Raw genomic sequence first — 15827 nt, 5'->3', positions numbered from 1 at the left:
CCCACATTCATCGCGAACAAGCCTTCGTTTGGTGTATTTCATGCTGTATACCCTGTCGCTATACACGAGCCCATCGCTCGGTACACATTTTTTGAAAAAAAGGTTTCGCGATGTGTTGAAAAATGAAAAAGAAGTTTTAGCTCAATGGAAAAAGAATTAACAGGGTATTCAGCTTTACAATGCAAATCGCTATTCAAGATTCTTTTTTTCGTGAATAAAAAATATTTCGAGATCTGCTGGTGTATGAACACATATTCGTTACTGCGGAACAAAAATGAAGATAAAATATAAAAACAAATACGAAGCAGAGCGTGAAACTCTCCAGATATTTTACCGTTCCCATGAGCATTACTCTTTTTTAGAATAATACTCTCCTGTTTTCATTTTACATTTTAATTTTTGCTTCGAAAGCTTTTTTCCACATCGAATGTTTGCCCTAGTTTCGTTCGAATTATTAGCTTTATTATCGGGCTTTTTTTTGCGCAGAGGTGTTGGATATGCTTTGATCAAAAAGTTCATCGGTTCAGAAATTAAATGTAACATTTGATCATTTCTCCATCCACGCTCTTTGTTAAATTCAGTTTAATCTTACCGCGGAATGAGAAATCTCAATTATCGGATATTGGATTGTAGAATTTATTGGAAAGTTAGTTTTTCATGGAACTGTCTAGTAATATTCGTTCAGACTCGGAGGAATCAGTTTGATAGTCGATTGTTTTCATGGTTTTTAGAAAACTCGATCAAGCTTGAGGTACAGGCTGCCGTAACGACAGCCTTATTCCCTGGTACAAGGCTCCCAACCTTTCCTTCCTCCTCGTCCTTATTCCTACCAAAATTGTACTAAAACAAAAGCAGTAATGGAGCATTGCCCGTCGCCTATACGAGGTTAAGCACGTGAGTCATTAAGGCATTGAACTCTGTCCGGTCAGATGTTGACAAAACGTCTATCCTTACAACAAAAGAACGGTGACACACTTCCAAGGCATTGCACTTCGCCTGGCGACGTCACGATAGACCGTTTTCGAGCATCGGTGCTTTTTACCCGCACCTGGCAAAATCCGTGGGTCAATGTATTTGGAAAATTCCCGAATATCGAAACGCTTTCACTACAGACTCGATCGCCAAACTAGGTTACACCGATAATGTCCTGACACATTAAAAAAATAAAATAAAAACTCACTTCGAAAAAGCCATCTAACCATTTCGTTAGCTACGTTTAGAGCTTTTATCTCATCTGTCTCCAAAGTGACGTCCCTTTCATTGATTTGACCCATATCGTTTTGAATTATAAATCTTTCAATTTGACTATTTTTTTGATAGAATTGTGAGTAACCGACGAAAAAGCAGTATCGTATGTATGAGTAACTGTAATGGCGAATAGAGGTTTCTGAATTTGGAGGCGACCTCTTAACGTATTCATGTGACATCAAGCCCAAACTTATTTTTATCCGACTTCATTTAGTGCACCAGAAGAATGACAGTTTTCAGTATCTCGTGAGAATTGGAGAGACATGCGGATTGCGGAGAACTCATAAAAAACATTAGCTCCAGACGAATCAGCATATGCGAGCTCATTCTCGGTATTAATTTGCAACGAGTCGGTCGTTGTGAGATTCATGGATATTGGATAGATGATAAAAGTGATCTTGTCATTTTGAATTTATTATAAGAGAGTCCGTCCTAACTGAGGAAAGCCATGACATATTTTATACGGGACTTTGAGTGTGTGTTCGACGCTGATAGGACTTTAGTAATGTGAATAAAGGTGCAGAGTGCGCCCGAAAGGTTCCACGTCGAGGGTGCTGTCCTGGTTGGAGGACGATCGGACTCGATCGTCATATCTCGAGGCGGTGCACACACCTCCGGTCCGCAGTAGCGTTTTCTCGATCGAAGGTCCCCGATATTGAGGTATGTTGAACGGTTCCACTAAGTCTTCGTGTTACGCGTACATCAACCTCTAAATACCATTACCACATGGGGCAATTTGCGTTCACGCCCGATCCTTCGGACTGGGAAGTGGCTCTCGAAGCATCCGATCCTACGAGAATCGAGAACACCTCGGTTATATCGTTGTCTCCTCGAGTATCTCATACATCGGATACGCCAAAACGACCATCGATTCATCCCCACAGAATCACCTCTCGAAGCTGCTTCCAACGGAGGGAACTGGATGGGAACACGAGCGATGTCTCACACGAGAGAAACGTCGAGTGTGCTCTTAAGAGCTATACTAGCACATTTCACTTGGTTACGCGATACGAATAATTAATACAGCCATAAACAAGAGCAAGGCTTTCACTATACCCGATGCCACGCTGCTCTACCGTATCAGGTTTATATTACGACACTGCTCCGCGTTAAATCGATGAGAATTCATAGGATAGGTGTGTTTGGAAGTGAGTGTGAGAGAAACTCTTGAGGATCGGGCTTACGTACGAGGCGTATACCGATTTATGGCGATCTAAACAGGCTCCGGATCTGAGGTTTATCCCCTTGTTCCATTCACTTTATACTGGCTTGTCTCGATATAATGGCTACACGACGTTCAGACTCCGATGCTGTCCACGATCTTCACTTCGTAGCAGATCTTCATTTTCGATCATGTTGTTTTTCCGTTTCTCGTATCCGTAAAGCTTTCAATTTAGGAACGTTGGTATTCGAAGCACCATTTTATTAATAAATTTAGTAGTAATTCAATTCACTGCGAAGCTGTTTCGAAGTTTGTGGAGTTCATTATCGAGCTTGCCTGGTAAAGCGAGCATCTCGAACAGGTGAAGAGGGACGAAGAGCGAATCGAAGTTGTGCCGATACAATGTCCTTCCTCGTTATCTTCAACGACGCTTTCGAAGTCTTCGATCTAGTTCTTGTTACTACGAGTGGAGCTTTCACGAGAGAATTCCCCGGTGACCATTGGTCGGAACGGTACACGTTCGATTACAATCGATAACTGAACATGAAAAGGCATCAAAATAATTGTTGAAGGAGTTGGTTTTTACCCAAATTTCAAAACAACACCCTGACCGTTCTTCCAGATCGCGATGTCATACACACGTTCCGCACACTCGGAATCTTTCTCATTGCATTTTGCTTCGCTCATCTTTCATTTCTAATTAAATAATAGTTCAAACTCACGGAAAACTCATTGTAGCGATTGGTCCAAGCGGGGACAACTTGCATAAGCTAAAAATAGGGCATCCTCATTTTGTTAAACTCATCTCACCTCGTGGTCGTGTAGAAACCACGTGGACCGGCTTTGCATGACAACATTGTATCGACTTTACCGAAACTTCTTAACTGTGATTTGAAAACAAATATGACAAGTGTTTTCTGTGTTCGCCTTTACTACGTCTTAGCTTATACTTTATTTCCCATCTTTCTCGCTATCCCCAGCACCCTGGCATTCATCGTACATTTCTCAAACATTTGGTCGCACCGTTACACAATATTGCTTGTATTTCGATGTCAAATAAATCCTATAATCAAATATTTCAAGGGTGACTCGAGGACGAACTGTTGGCTGTGTAACCCTGAGAAAATAAAACTGATTAAATTTAATGCAGAATTTTTCTTATGTTTGAAACGGATCCTGAGGACTGTCTTTTTCGAGAAGCGTTGATCTATGTCTAGCGTCGCGAAGGAGAGCTGCAAAACACAACGATGTTGGAAAAGGTTTCCTGGGTTACTGGGTCGAGCGTAATTGTCTTTTCGCGAGGTAAACTCGAATCTTAGTCGTCGCCCGGAAGAAATTTTACCAAGAATTCTACTGTGGGAGAAAAGCTCTTCGGGCACTGGGGTAGAAAAAGAGGACGAAAGGGAGTGGTAAAGCTGGAGAAAGATGACAAGATCTTATGGCAGAAGAACAAGAAGAGTGGAGAGGGGGAGAGAAAAGAGAGAACCCAAACATCGTTGGTTTCGTTCACGTTTCATTTCCGGTGATGATCCGGGATCTTTCCGCAATTACTTGGAGCCACTCTGCAGGTTTAAACGAGGACGAGTCTTAGGGCTGTACTCGTCGTACTGTCCCTTCTGACTTCACTTTACCGGATAATTAATTTGTTTGTCACCGAAATTGTTATTGCTCTTTGCGATCTGATGCGAATTATGATTTCAATTTGAGAACGTTGATGCTCAGCTTCTTCTTTCGTAGTTTTGAACGCAGCTAAAATGAACTCTCGTTATAGAAGCTTAAGGGAAAAGAAATGCAGAGAAAAACCAACGAGAATTAAGCGCAGAAGTGACCTCTGCAACTCGGTTATGACGTTCGTGGATTTTTTGCACTTGTGGTTTTCGTGAGATTTTCTCATAAACGATGCCTGGTCTGATATTTCTGGATGCTCATCCATCTTGCTCTGCACTGTTCGAACAGTCACTTTTGCAAAGATAATTGTGAACTGGACTCATTGCGGCACGATGCACCGTGACAACCTCATTTGGGATAGTCACGTTGCACGATAATGTTGTTCCTACGTAAAGCAACTTCTCGGAGCTCTGGAAGGAAGGAGATTCAGTGAATGAGGAGTTTTCGTATGAGAATACTTGACGTACAATATCTTCGCAGCGTCTACTTCTTCTCCGTCTTCTACATCGACGTCGCCGTTGTTGTCGTTGTCATTTCGGACGTAAAATAAATCGAGAATCCTTCCATCCTCGAAACAATCAGGGTGCAGCAGGTGAACTATACATCTCTCTATTTATATGAAGCACCCGGAAACAGCCCTTTCCTTTCACCACCCAGTTTTCAACGATTGTTAAAGTTTCCTCGAGACTCGCAAAGTTTAAATTGACGTTGGGGGCACTTTTGTTATCCTTCCTTTTATACTGCTTCTGATGATTCTGACGACTATTTCGTTCGACAAGAGAATGAAAGTTTCATTGAAAAAGAGAATTTCAACAACTTTTCACGACTCCCTCCACGCAATAGCACAACGTACGCTTTTCATTTTCTGCCCCTGAACGTCAATTTAAGAAAAAAATATGGGAAACGAGAAATTTTTTACATTTTTTACCGACTTCAAGATCAAGTACACTGAATCTCTGACGATACGACAAAAAGATACTGTTCAATTGTAATTACATGATTTACATTCTCAAATAAAGCGAATGGAAACAATTTATTCGATTCCAATTTAATTCGATGCATTTGCTAATGATGTTTGCTGTCTACTACATAATTTTCTAATTATTTGAACTAGCAAGGTTTTGTATTACTTGAGTAAATTTCACTTCACTTATTCAGTCGCTGCATGTAATTTTCTCTTAATGATACATTATCACATTAATAAAATTAATCGAAGTCGATAAAGTCCGGAACTTCAATGGCCACAAAGTGCGGAATCTAGCGGTAACGAAGCTGAGGATTGCAAAATACGTAGAGTGATGAGCAAGCGACGATGAAAAAGAAAGTAGAGGTAGGAAAATTGCTTCCGGACCGTGAGGGTAATCCGCTAATAGCATGTCCACGTTCGTCGCCCATAATCCTTAATCCGTCGATACATGCCAAAGGCTTTTGAGAGGTTTGATGGCGATGGCACCCGGAAGTGCATCACAGAAATCTTTTAGCTTATGGAGGAATTTATGGGATATTTATCAGCGGATAAATCAATCGATGGCTAGGGAAGTCATCGTCATTCACTGCGATCTTCTGGATTATCCAATCGATGATGATAAAACCACCGTACTAAAACACATCCGGCTGATGGATTATATTTATGTCGTTGACTCCCTCGTTCTCAATTCAAGGATCTTTTATACAAAATCTAAAAACTCTACGATCATTGAACGGGACAATGGAGTATCGAAAAACTTCCATAATTCCGGATAAATTTTTCGATCGTTCTTATAACAGAAAATGACAACTAACCCCTTAAAGCAACAACAATGCAAGTCTTTATGATCCCCAAAAAAGCTGTTCCTCAACTTTTGTAAAATACTGCTACAGGTCGCCGTTGCACTATCAGTGGTCGTAATCAAAGTGCAGAAAACGATGTAACGCCAAGAGGTGGTGATGAACATAAATCCTGTCGTCGATTATCTCTGATATCTCATCATATAACTGAGATCCTGACTCTGTGCATGATTTCGAATTGAGCTGAAAGTGGAAAAGGCGTTCTAGCGCCGGGAATCCAGCCCATTTCAACGTCCCACCGGAATGAATATGTTAATTGAGTTTGAAATTGGCTGTCCCTATGGGTGATTGATTAAAATTCGATACGCTCGGCTCTGGCTTGCCTACGATCATGCTACTCCTATGGAAACTACTATTTTCCTCCACCCTCCACCTGCGCTGGCAACCCGCGCGGTCATTTCTGGCAATTGACTGGATGTTCAGTGATCTATCAGAGAGTTATCAGACGATAAAAGAACATCGCTACGGAGGGATTATCACGATGGACCCTTGGGAAATTTCGCGAGTTAAATTAGAAATGTGAGCTATACGCGAATTACTCGATTTATGAAGTTTTTCATTCGTCATATTCACTTTTGCGGTCATCGCATAAAGTTATTTCCGTAGATTCAAGTTAATCTGCATTCCGAAATGCAAAGAGTAAAAATTACTATTCCCGGTAATGCTTTAGAACCGACGAGTCCAGAAGGTAGAATTTATACCGATTCTTGTGTGATTGGAGATTTTGGCAGCGTAAATACTTGTTCCAGCTTTGACTCAATATTTTCCATAATAGAAATTCCGCACCCGGAGGAGCCCAATCCGCAACCCGCTCGGTCCGCCTCCGGCTCTGTCTCGAACTTTTACTCTTGGGATTTATCGTTGCCTTGGCGTGTTGATTGTTATAATGCACAGAGGCAAGGATTTCGGTGGATCTCGAGTTCCAGGCCACGCCTGCCGTCCTTCCCTACAATAATAACAATGCAAATCCCCTTTAATTTCTTGAGTTGGATGCTTAGATGATCCCCGAGTGGTTTTCGTGAGCTGCGAAATGAGGAACGTCGCGCATCGCGAAATATATGCTTTTGTTGGTATTCAGTGCATCAGAACAGTTCATGCACGGCGAATGATTGGCTCTTTTGACGTGGGAGTCACACCTGGAGGCTGAAATTGAAGTGAACTGCCGCACACACTAATCGACGAGGTGAATAACTAATCAGTTTCTTTTCACAGTTTCTACGCAGCTATTCAGTCACATCTGTCAACCGTCAGGCCATGTCGCCATCTGTACAAGTCAGGAAGCTGTGCACAAAATAACTGAACTTTACCCTAATGAACGACGAACCACCAGGCGAATTAAATGACAGCATCAAAACCCCGAAGTTCGATAGTGCGCCCAACACACTTTTCAGTTATGATGTACAAAAAAAAGTACGAATTCCTCATCTGATTACCTGAAATTCTGCGTCATCTCTCGATGCGAACGAAACAACAATAGTAAGTTTTATGAAAAATTAAGAACCTCCGGTATTATTTTTGTCCAATCAATGAGAACTCGTTCTTTTCTTAACTTCGATTGCGATCCTCATAGGGCTATGCGAATGGTCTCAAGCTTACAACGAAGTAGCCTCCAGAAGAATCGGCGCGTTCAAAACTATTAACAGGCAGCTGAGAAAGAAGCGTTGGACCGTAAGCCATAGAGAAATGGCTGCCCTTTTTTAGCGTAATTTGACGATCGGATTTGTACAACCAACAGGTAACTCAGCTCGACTAACTTTGTAGATTCTCGGATCATTAATCTGTAGTCTTGTACGAAACAGACGTTGGAGAAAACGGATGATGAGGAAGGTTAGGGAGTGGGTGGGGGTAGTTATTCATCTAATTCTGAAACGTCTACAAGCCTGCATGGGCCATCGAGTCTTATCGTGGAGTATTGCCAGAGTTTTGGTACAACATAACGGACCGACCGACAGTTTGTCTCATTGGAATTCACAGGGGGATGGATGGAAGAGGTGTGTATGGGCGAGAAGGTGAGAGAGAAAGATGGGCAAGTTGCATCACCACCGCGGCTTGACGGATACACAGAATGGAATTTCTGGAGTCACACACTAGGACGGAGTAAGAAGACTGGTGAGAGGAGATTGTGCCCGTCGTTCTAGCTCCGGAGAACGAGGGACTACGAACTCCGGTAAGCAGAAGCTGGTTGGATATAGATGCGGCGCAGAAGGATAGAAAAGGGATGCTGCAATGGAACGGGGTGGCGAGAAGGAAGAAGGGTGCTGCTGCTCTCCCGTCCGTCTGCGGTGGGACAATTGCCAACGTTGGACGTGTTTCATTAACGCGGACACAGCACGACGCTTTGTGTACGAAATATACAACAGCCGTGGAGCATAGCCGGTGTATCAGTAGTAAAGGTAAAGGAGGGTGAGAAGCTGCGAAGGGAAAAGCAACATATATTTCTACGATCGTATATATCTGTACGCGTTTAGATATCTTATGCGGGGAGTCGCTAGCGCGTCGTCTCGTCTATTCGCGTGTCTCTTCGTAATTCAGTCGTTCCTGCTATTGTATACATAGAACGTAACGCCTCCGTTGGGTATTACAACAACATAGTGAAGGCAAACAACATCCATGGCGCTTATACACTAGATTATTTCGCTCGGGTCAGTCTTCCTTCCTATTTTTAGCCACGGATCGCTTCGGACACCTAGACAATAATTCTTAACTGCACGAAGCAATTCTCTAGGCTCTCTGGTTTTTTAAAAACAACTTAATGGAGTTCTGCTGGGTGGTACAGTTCGCTGAAGAAACTTCGAATCGTGAGGGGAATTTCCTTGGTATGGACTCTCGAAAAGGGCTCTCTTCCGATTCGTTCATTAGCGGACTTTGATGAGGGATTTATGGACAGGTGGCCTCAACCATTATCGTGTCAATGTCAGTTAGTATTATTATGAGAAAATGATGTCCAGTCTCATAAGTGAAAGTGACGTGTAACGAAGTTGGCTTTTGGAGCGTAACAGAGACGGAATAAAAGTTGGCGATTCCGTGCCATACGTTAGGTCGTTGAGAAAGTGTGTAATTTTTGACACGATGAAACTTTAATTGCAGCTCTGTACGAACGTTGCACGAAAAGAACGAGAAGGGAAGAATAATCTTTTTTCCGCGGCGCAATCGTCGGGAATGAAAAAAAAATGGACATTTTTTTAATGCTATTTCTTCCTCGCTCTTTTATCGCTTGCTCCGTTTTGTCTCGTTTTGCTCGTTCGTCCTTGTTCTCGGTTCGTTTGTGCTCGGGTTTCTCTCATATTCTCTCGGCGAGTCTCTTTCTCTGAGGCAACACAGCAAAATTGCTCGACAGCCGGGTAAAATGCTGGTATAGAGCTTGAGTCACGTACGGCACGCGATAACGGGACGCCGCACCGGTGTACCGTATTCAAAGTAAGCTCGCCTCGTTGCTGTGGGTGAGGAAAAGGGTTGAAAAAATGCTGCGAAGAGGGAAAGAGGGAAGAGAGCAGCGAAGGAAAGGAGAGCGCGAAAGACGGAGAGAGGGGGAGGAAGAAGGAGAGAGAAAATAAAGGAGGATCTAGTTTGGGGGCTCCTGCTATTTCTGCTGGTAGTGCGAAGTTAGCACGAGGATATAGAGCTCGGAAGATCACATGCCGTGCCAGATTGAGGCTAGGTAAACCGTTCTACATCCACCGACGCGTATCTACAGTCCAATCCCCTTTTTCCATTCTGCGTTTCGCACAACCCCCTTAACACGCTCCCCCCGGAGCTTTTACGTCCTCCTCGTCGTCCCTTTTTCCCTACCCACCGCTGACTGCACTCCCGTATGCGTGTACGGATTCCAGGGTTTCGCACTTTGTGCAAATCTCCGTGACAATGGGGTGCTCTCCACCGAATGGCGCTCGACTGGGGTGTAAAGAGTATACGAAGATCGTAAATGTACGGAGAAAAAGATACGAGGCAACTCGTATCTTTACTCTCGATGTTTGAATACCTCTGCTTAAATCCGATTGCTACGAAGGCTTCTCTCGCTAGCTTCAGCCGGATGGGAAGTTCCGTCGGTAGGTCGCAACACTTTTATTGCTCAATTCTTCTCACTATTCTCGCATCGCTATGTGCGGATACAAATATAGCTAAAATGTGCCACCATTTTTCGCTCCGCCTCGATCAAATTCATTCGCTCTGATCTCACTTCGAAATACAATTTTTTTTCGATATTCATCCAATTTTTCATCTTTTTTTCATCTTTTCAGGTACTATTTTAGCTTCAAATGAGCCACGAATAAGCGTAAAACGAATCTATCCCTATCGCGAGAGAGAATTTAGCATAGTTCAAAATAGCTGACACATGATAAAAGAGAACTTACATGCATACCCCGTCGATCTTTCCACCGCACCCACTTGTTGAAACCCGGCCTCCAGTATTCGATGAAGTACTCCTCGGTATACTCGACACCGTGGCCATTCCCGAATCTACCCTGCGTCTGGGTTGACGTGATAATTCGAGGATTGTGCAGATTCACTTCCAGGTATTCTTTGCCTTCCTTCGTGACCATATTTTTCGGACACCAAGCACCGCCACCTTTGTCTATGTGCAGTCTGAAATGGCAGTATGAAAAAGTGGCTTTAACGAAAAGTGTAATTAGTCAGAAAGCTTAAAAACATTATGAAAAATTATGACAAAAATTTTATTAATTAGAACATCGTTCGTTTAGACACGGACGAGCATTAATATTTCCAACGAAATATCATTCGCGGATTCGAGACTGGCAAAGGTTTTGTAATATTCAGTAGCACAAAGCCTTTTCACGACGGAATATACGCGCATGAATACATAAAATCCTGACAATCGCTAATCCCACAAATTCCATGATTTAACAACGTTCCCGTACAGATTTGAGAAAATCTTAATCAGCCTGCGAATAAAACATGGTACGAGTTGAACCACCGCACTTCGTAAATTAATCCTTCCGTCTCCGTGTTTTGCGTTATTTAAAGGTAGAAACCGAGCCACGTATGAGTGTAATGTATAAATGTATAAACAGTGACGTGCAGTTATGGGAGGAGTGCACTTTGTGGTTATACGGTCATTTCTATGCGGAAATATCGTAACCGCTGTCAAGGCATTAACTCGTTGAGCACATCGGTGTAAACGGGACGTTGGCAAAACCGAGTATATTTGTTGGTAAAAATTCTCGTATCGTTAACATGCTACGAAAGGTTAAGGGAAAGAGAGCATGAGAGGGAAAAGGTCATTTGTGCCTTGTCGGTAATGGACAATAGACGGACGCAAAGCACACAAAGAGGGTGGTTGGTTAATTAGGCATTAAACCTGTGTCTACGCAATGTTCGAGCCTTTAGAATATCGTCGTGTTCACGTGAATCGATCTTCTTTTCAAATAATGTATTTATTGGTAGGTCTGAGCAATAGAGACAGAGAGAGAGAGAGAGAGAGAGAGAGAGAGAGAGAGAGAGAGAGAGAAAGAGAGTTCCGAAGACTTTTTTAAACGTTAGAGTGAGATAATTGGAACGGTGTATTGAAGTTATGATTGGTCTGGTCGGGTCTTTGTTCACGATCAGGAAATAACGATACTATGAAACAAGCCAATTAATAAAAAGATTCGTTGTTCAATCGTTTAATAATTGTTCTCCTAGCAATTCGATTCACTAATATACACCATAATAACAAAAGTTATAATAGTTAAAATGATAAGAGTAATAATTAATGATAATGGTTACAAACTAGGTACGAGGCTCGCGCTTTCACCTCGATCTTGTTCCACAATTTACGATAACGACTATTACCTGTGTACAGGAAGCGTTCCGGTAGTGTATTATTATGCTGTGGCTTGTTCGCGTACATATGTATGTACACGTATATCGGAGTCCGTGTGTCCGAACACGGTGTGAGAGAACGTTGTCGAGAAATGCATCGTGCGGAAGCTGCAAGGATGACGTACAGCGCGAGAGAGAAAGAGGCTCCGAGAGAGAGGAAGAGAAAATGGGCGAGAGAGGAGGATCGGGATGGCGAACGGAGGGGCCATGGTGAGATAGCGAAGGAGCGTAGATAGAGACTAGACGTAGTGCGAGGAGATACAGTGGCGGTGTATCAATGGGTGAGGAGGTAAAGGGCGTAGCAGCTTTGTGTGTTCCACTTAATCTGCAGCTTTTTGACATTTAGCTAATTATTCATAGAGGCTTAAATATATACATGTATACGTTGGACGAAATGCTTTCAATCAGAAGGTCGTAACGAGCATGCTTTTCCATGCTGCTTCTCGCGGGTTTCCTTCCCTTACGATTCGGCCCGGCACGTACTCAGGCCTGTAGAAAGGTATGGAGGATTGTGAAAGGGCAAGGGACGCAGACCCGAGGAAACCATATTAGAGGCTTCACCCCTGTGCTCGACCATCAGGTATCTCCGGGCGAAAATGTATATACGTATCTAAACAAGGAGAGCCAGCGACAGAGAGAACGCATTAAACCGCGCCTCATCAGAGACGAAAGATGCATTAGCATTGCTAATGACGACGATCGTTACTACCACATGCCGTGTACTGGGAGCTCGAGTGTCACGAGATGAACGTCATGACATACGCCTCGTGCGCGCGTTTTGGCACCGTGACTCCCAAAGCCACACATATTTCACTGCTGCGCGATATGCCATCTTCGTACCGTATTTACGATCGGAAATCTTGACATCTCGTTATAATGACGCTATTAAATATTTTTTCACGTTAAGACGCTTTGAGGCTCGGCATGGAGCTTGCAAGCTCAATTTCTCGAGGTCCTCGGAACTTACACATCCCTGAGCTCCACTTTCGCGAGGCTCTTCGGTCTTTTCAATAATGATCGTGCAATTTCCTAATGCACCTATCGTCCTGAGTCTCAAATGGCTTGAAAAATTTCATCACTTTGCCACCCAAACTGTTGGCAACGTTTCATTTAACAGCCTCGACAATTTAACCAACTCTAACTATTCAATCACCCGAATAATTCAGGAGGATTGTAGAAATTAGTTGGAGCTGGAGAGGGCTAATGTGGTTCGTTTGCACTTTCGCAACAAAGGCTCCCCACGAACATTCCAGAAAACCGGCTGACCACAGAGCGGAAAACTACTTGCGTCAAGAGCACACACTGTATAGCTCCAAACGAAATACAGACATGGGGAAACAGTGTGTGCATCCCATTTGTTGTACTAGCTTGTTTAGTTTCACGCTTTTTGCTGAAAGTTTATCCAAAAACAAAAAGCAATTAAAAGAGCGAGTCTCAATTAGATTATTTTCAGATTAAACCAGCATCAGCCTCGATTCTTATCTACATTTTGTTATATCCTTCGCAATTTCAAACTTCAACTCGTCCGCTCGGATGTGAAGACTTTTCCATTTCTCTTTGTTTGTCTACGTTTCTCAGTTATTTTAGAAACGCACGTATTTTCATTTGAAGGCAACCCGAGGAAAATCTCGGACCGAGGCGCAATCGTGGTGAAAAGGAAATTGCATATAGAAAGGGAGCAAGGGACACGTAGAACAGAAAGAGACGTATCCAGTGTACATGTACTTCATGCTGGGTGTACAATGAGCAAGGAAAATCTACACGGTTAAGGAAGAGAGAGAGAGAGAGAGAGAGAGAGAGAAAGAGAGAAAGAGCTTCGAAGACGCCGCTCTATACGTACATGTTTTTATGTATTTTCAATGTTATATATCTTGTGTTACCGTCCTCATGGTCCCATGAAAGTTGTGCAACAGCGAACTAGGAGTTGCGCTCGCGAGATCACGCGCGTTCGAGGATGCTTACGATTTCCAATCCGGATGAAAGCTCGGGGTGCGCGATGGAAGCTATATGACAATGGGGTATACAAGCAGAAGAGACGAGGGAAACGAGAGAATGGGATATGCCGGCTGGGAGACTGGGCCGAGGGGGACAGGGAATAAGGAATGGATAGAAAATGTTGGACGAATAGTAAAAGGTACGAGGTAGGGACAATAGCGATTGTATGTACCGAAGACTAAGCTCGAATTGGCGAAGTCAAGTCCGAATCGATATACAAACTCGTACGAGATAACCCCGTTCAGTTTTAGTAAGATATAGCCGTGTAAATTGTTTCACCTGTGTATTCTATATCTTTCTATCAGTCTGGCTATTGTTCGAATGGTTAAGATTAATGGAATTGGAGGAAACTTCCTATCGGTAGTTTCAACAATTAGAGATTCCTACGTGCATGGGATCTTGGATCGCTTCATTTGCAAGTCATCGAAATAGCTCTGAGCTCCTAAAATGGCTTATAGTTTTTATCAAATCTTTCATTATTCGTATGAGAAGCTATTTCGTGTGTCAGAGAAGTAATAAAAATGAAAAATTTATCTATTCCACAGAGTTATGAGCCCATTGAGATGTCTTGGAAGGGGGGGCAATGTTATCCCGGATCTCGAATCGATGGGACTTCGTTGTACGGATCAAGGACAAAGATTGTCTGAACTAGAATGAATTGATGATAAAATTTATTTATAATCTTGTTTATTTTCCTTTAATTCGAATCAGTCGCCTTTCTATTTGAACTTTCAGGGCCATTGAACGAATCTTTCTTTACCGGTGCTGGTATTAGTGATTTCAGTTTTGAAATTTTTCAACAAAAATAGAGTGATTGAAATAGCAATTCTAAAAACGAACGTTTTTCACACTCGTACCTTCATAACTGACGGAACTTTCCATCTGGATATTTTCGCTCATTCACTCATTCAGACATGTGAGTATTGAAATATCTTTTATTTACGGCTGTGAAGGGAAACGGTTGATGGAAAAATAATGTATAGAAACCGCTTAATACAGTATACATCCCATGCAAGGATTTATTTCAAGCGATTGAATAAACGTTGACGTCACCGAACCTCGAAGTTTCATATCGTTGTGAAATCGTTGTGAAATGTCATCGAACGCTGTCCTGCCTCAATGCTTCCATTCATATAGCCAAGGGCATATTTTCATATACATCCGAAATCACGTGAGGTGGAGATAAAGCTCTACAACACGTACCAGAATCAAATGTGCTTCGTGAATATATGTGTGTGTGTGTGTGTGTGTGTGTGTGTGTGTGTGTGTGTGTGTGTGTGTGTGTGTGTGTGTGTGTGTGTGTGTGTGTGTGTGTATTTTTACATGGATTTTGTCTATGTATGCTTGTGAATTTCGGCGATGTGCTATGTGCATTGACACACACAGCTGATTGGTGCATTTCTCTATGGACTCTCTCTCCGCCACCTGTGCCATGTTCGGTCATTTTCCACAACTGAGCTGCATTGTTTCGGATGGCATCCGTTCGTGTTTCGAAACAATGCGAAGCACCCCCCGGAATTCCGAACTTTATCTTTTTCACTCTGGTAAAGAATCATATATTTGTACGGATCACAGTCCCAGGCTTCATCCAAATCTATCCAAAATATTTTTCAACCCAGATATTGAATCTAACGGCCTGAAATTTTTGGGTTGGGTAAGTCAGTTCAGGGAAAATAATCTGTACCGATTGGACACTTTGATGGGAAGCTATTCTTTTAAAATACAATGGCTCCATCGCTTTTATTGTTGTGACACATTAACTTCTTTTGGTTTCATCAAAATCTGGCTCATGGAACAACCATTGTGCAGAACAGATTTTTTCTATTGCCATGATATGAAGAATATATTACGAAGTATTTGTGACAAAACAGGAATCCAGAACTGCGTCAGAGATCATGAAGAAATATTAGGAAAAATGCCACTTAAGGAGGGTCCTGCTTTAGAAAGTCAAAAAATCGATTGTTTTCGGGAATGTTTTTAGTATAGACGGAAATAAAATTCACTATACCGATAAAAATCCGAAATAATTGCGAAATTCTATATTTACAGCACATTGAAGTGATATTCTTCTTTCGAAGCTTTTTTTTTCAAACTCGCTAAAAATATA

General features: G+C 42.4%; 1 protein-coding gene across 2 annotated transcripts in view; it reads right to left on the bottom strand.

Moving 5' to 3' along the window:
- Positions 1-15827, bottom strand: part of Ddr (discoidin domain-containing receptor 2) — an 83871-nt gene that overhangs the window by 58019 nt on the left and 10025 nt on the right. For both annotated transcript variants that reach the window (XM_043430382.1, XM_043430381.1), the window contains exon 2: positions 10258-10489. In XM_043430382.1, the coding sequence (XP_043286317.1) occupies positions 10258-10489 (232 nt within the window). The remainder of the gene's footprint in view (positions 1-10257; positions 10490-15827) is intronic.

Source organism: Venturia canescens, chromosome 10 (assembly GCF_019457755.1).
Source record: "Venturia canescens isolate UGA chromosome 10, ASM1945775v1, whole genome shotgun sequence".
In the NCBI taxonomy this organism is placed as follows: domain Eukaryota; kingdom Metazoa; phylum Arthropoda; class Insecta; order Hymenoptera; family Ichneumonidae; genus Venturia; species Venturia canescens.
This window is presented reverse-complemented; position numbering and strand designations above follow the sequence as displayed.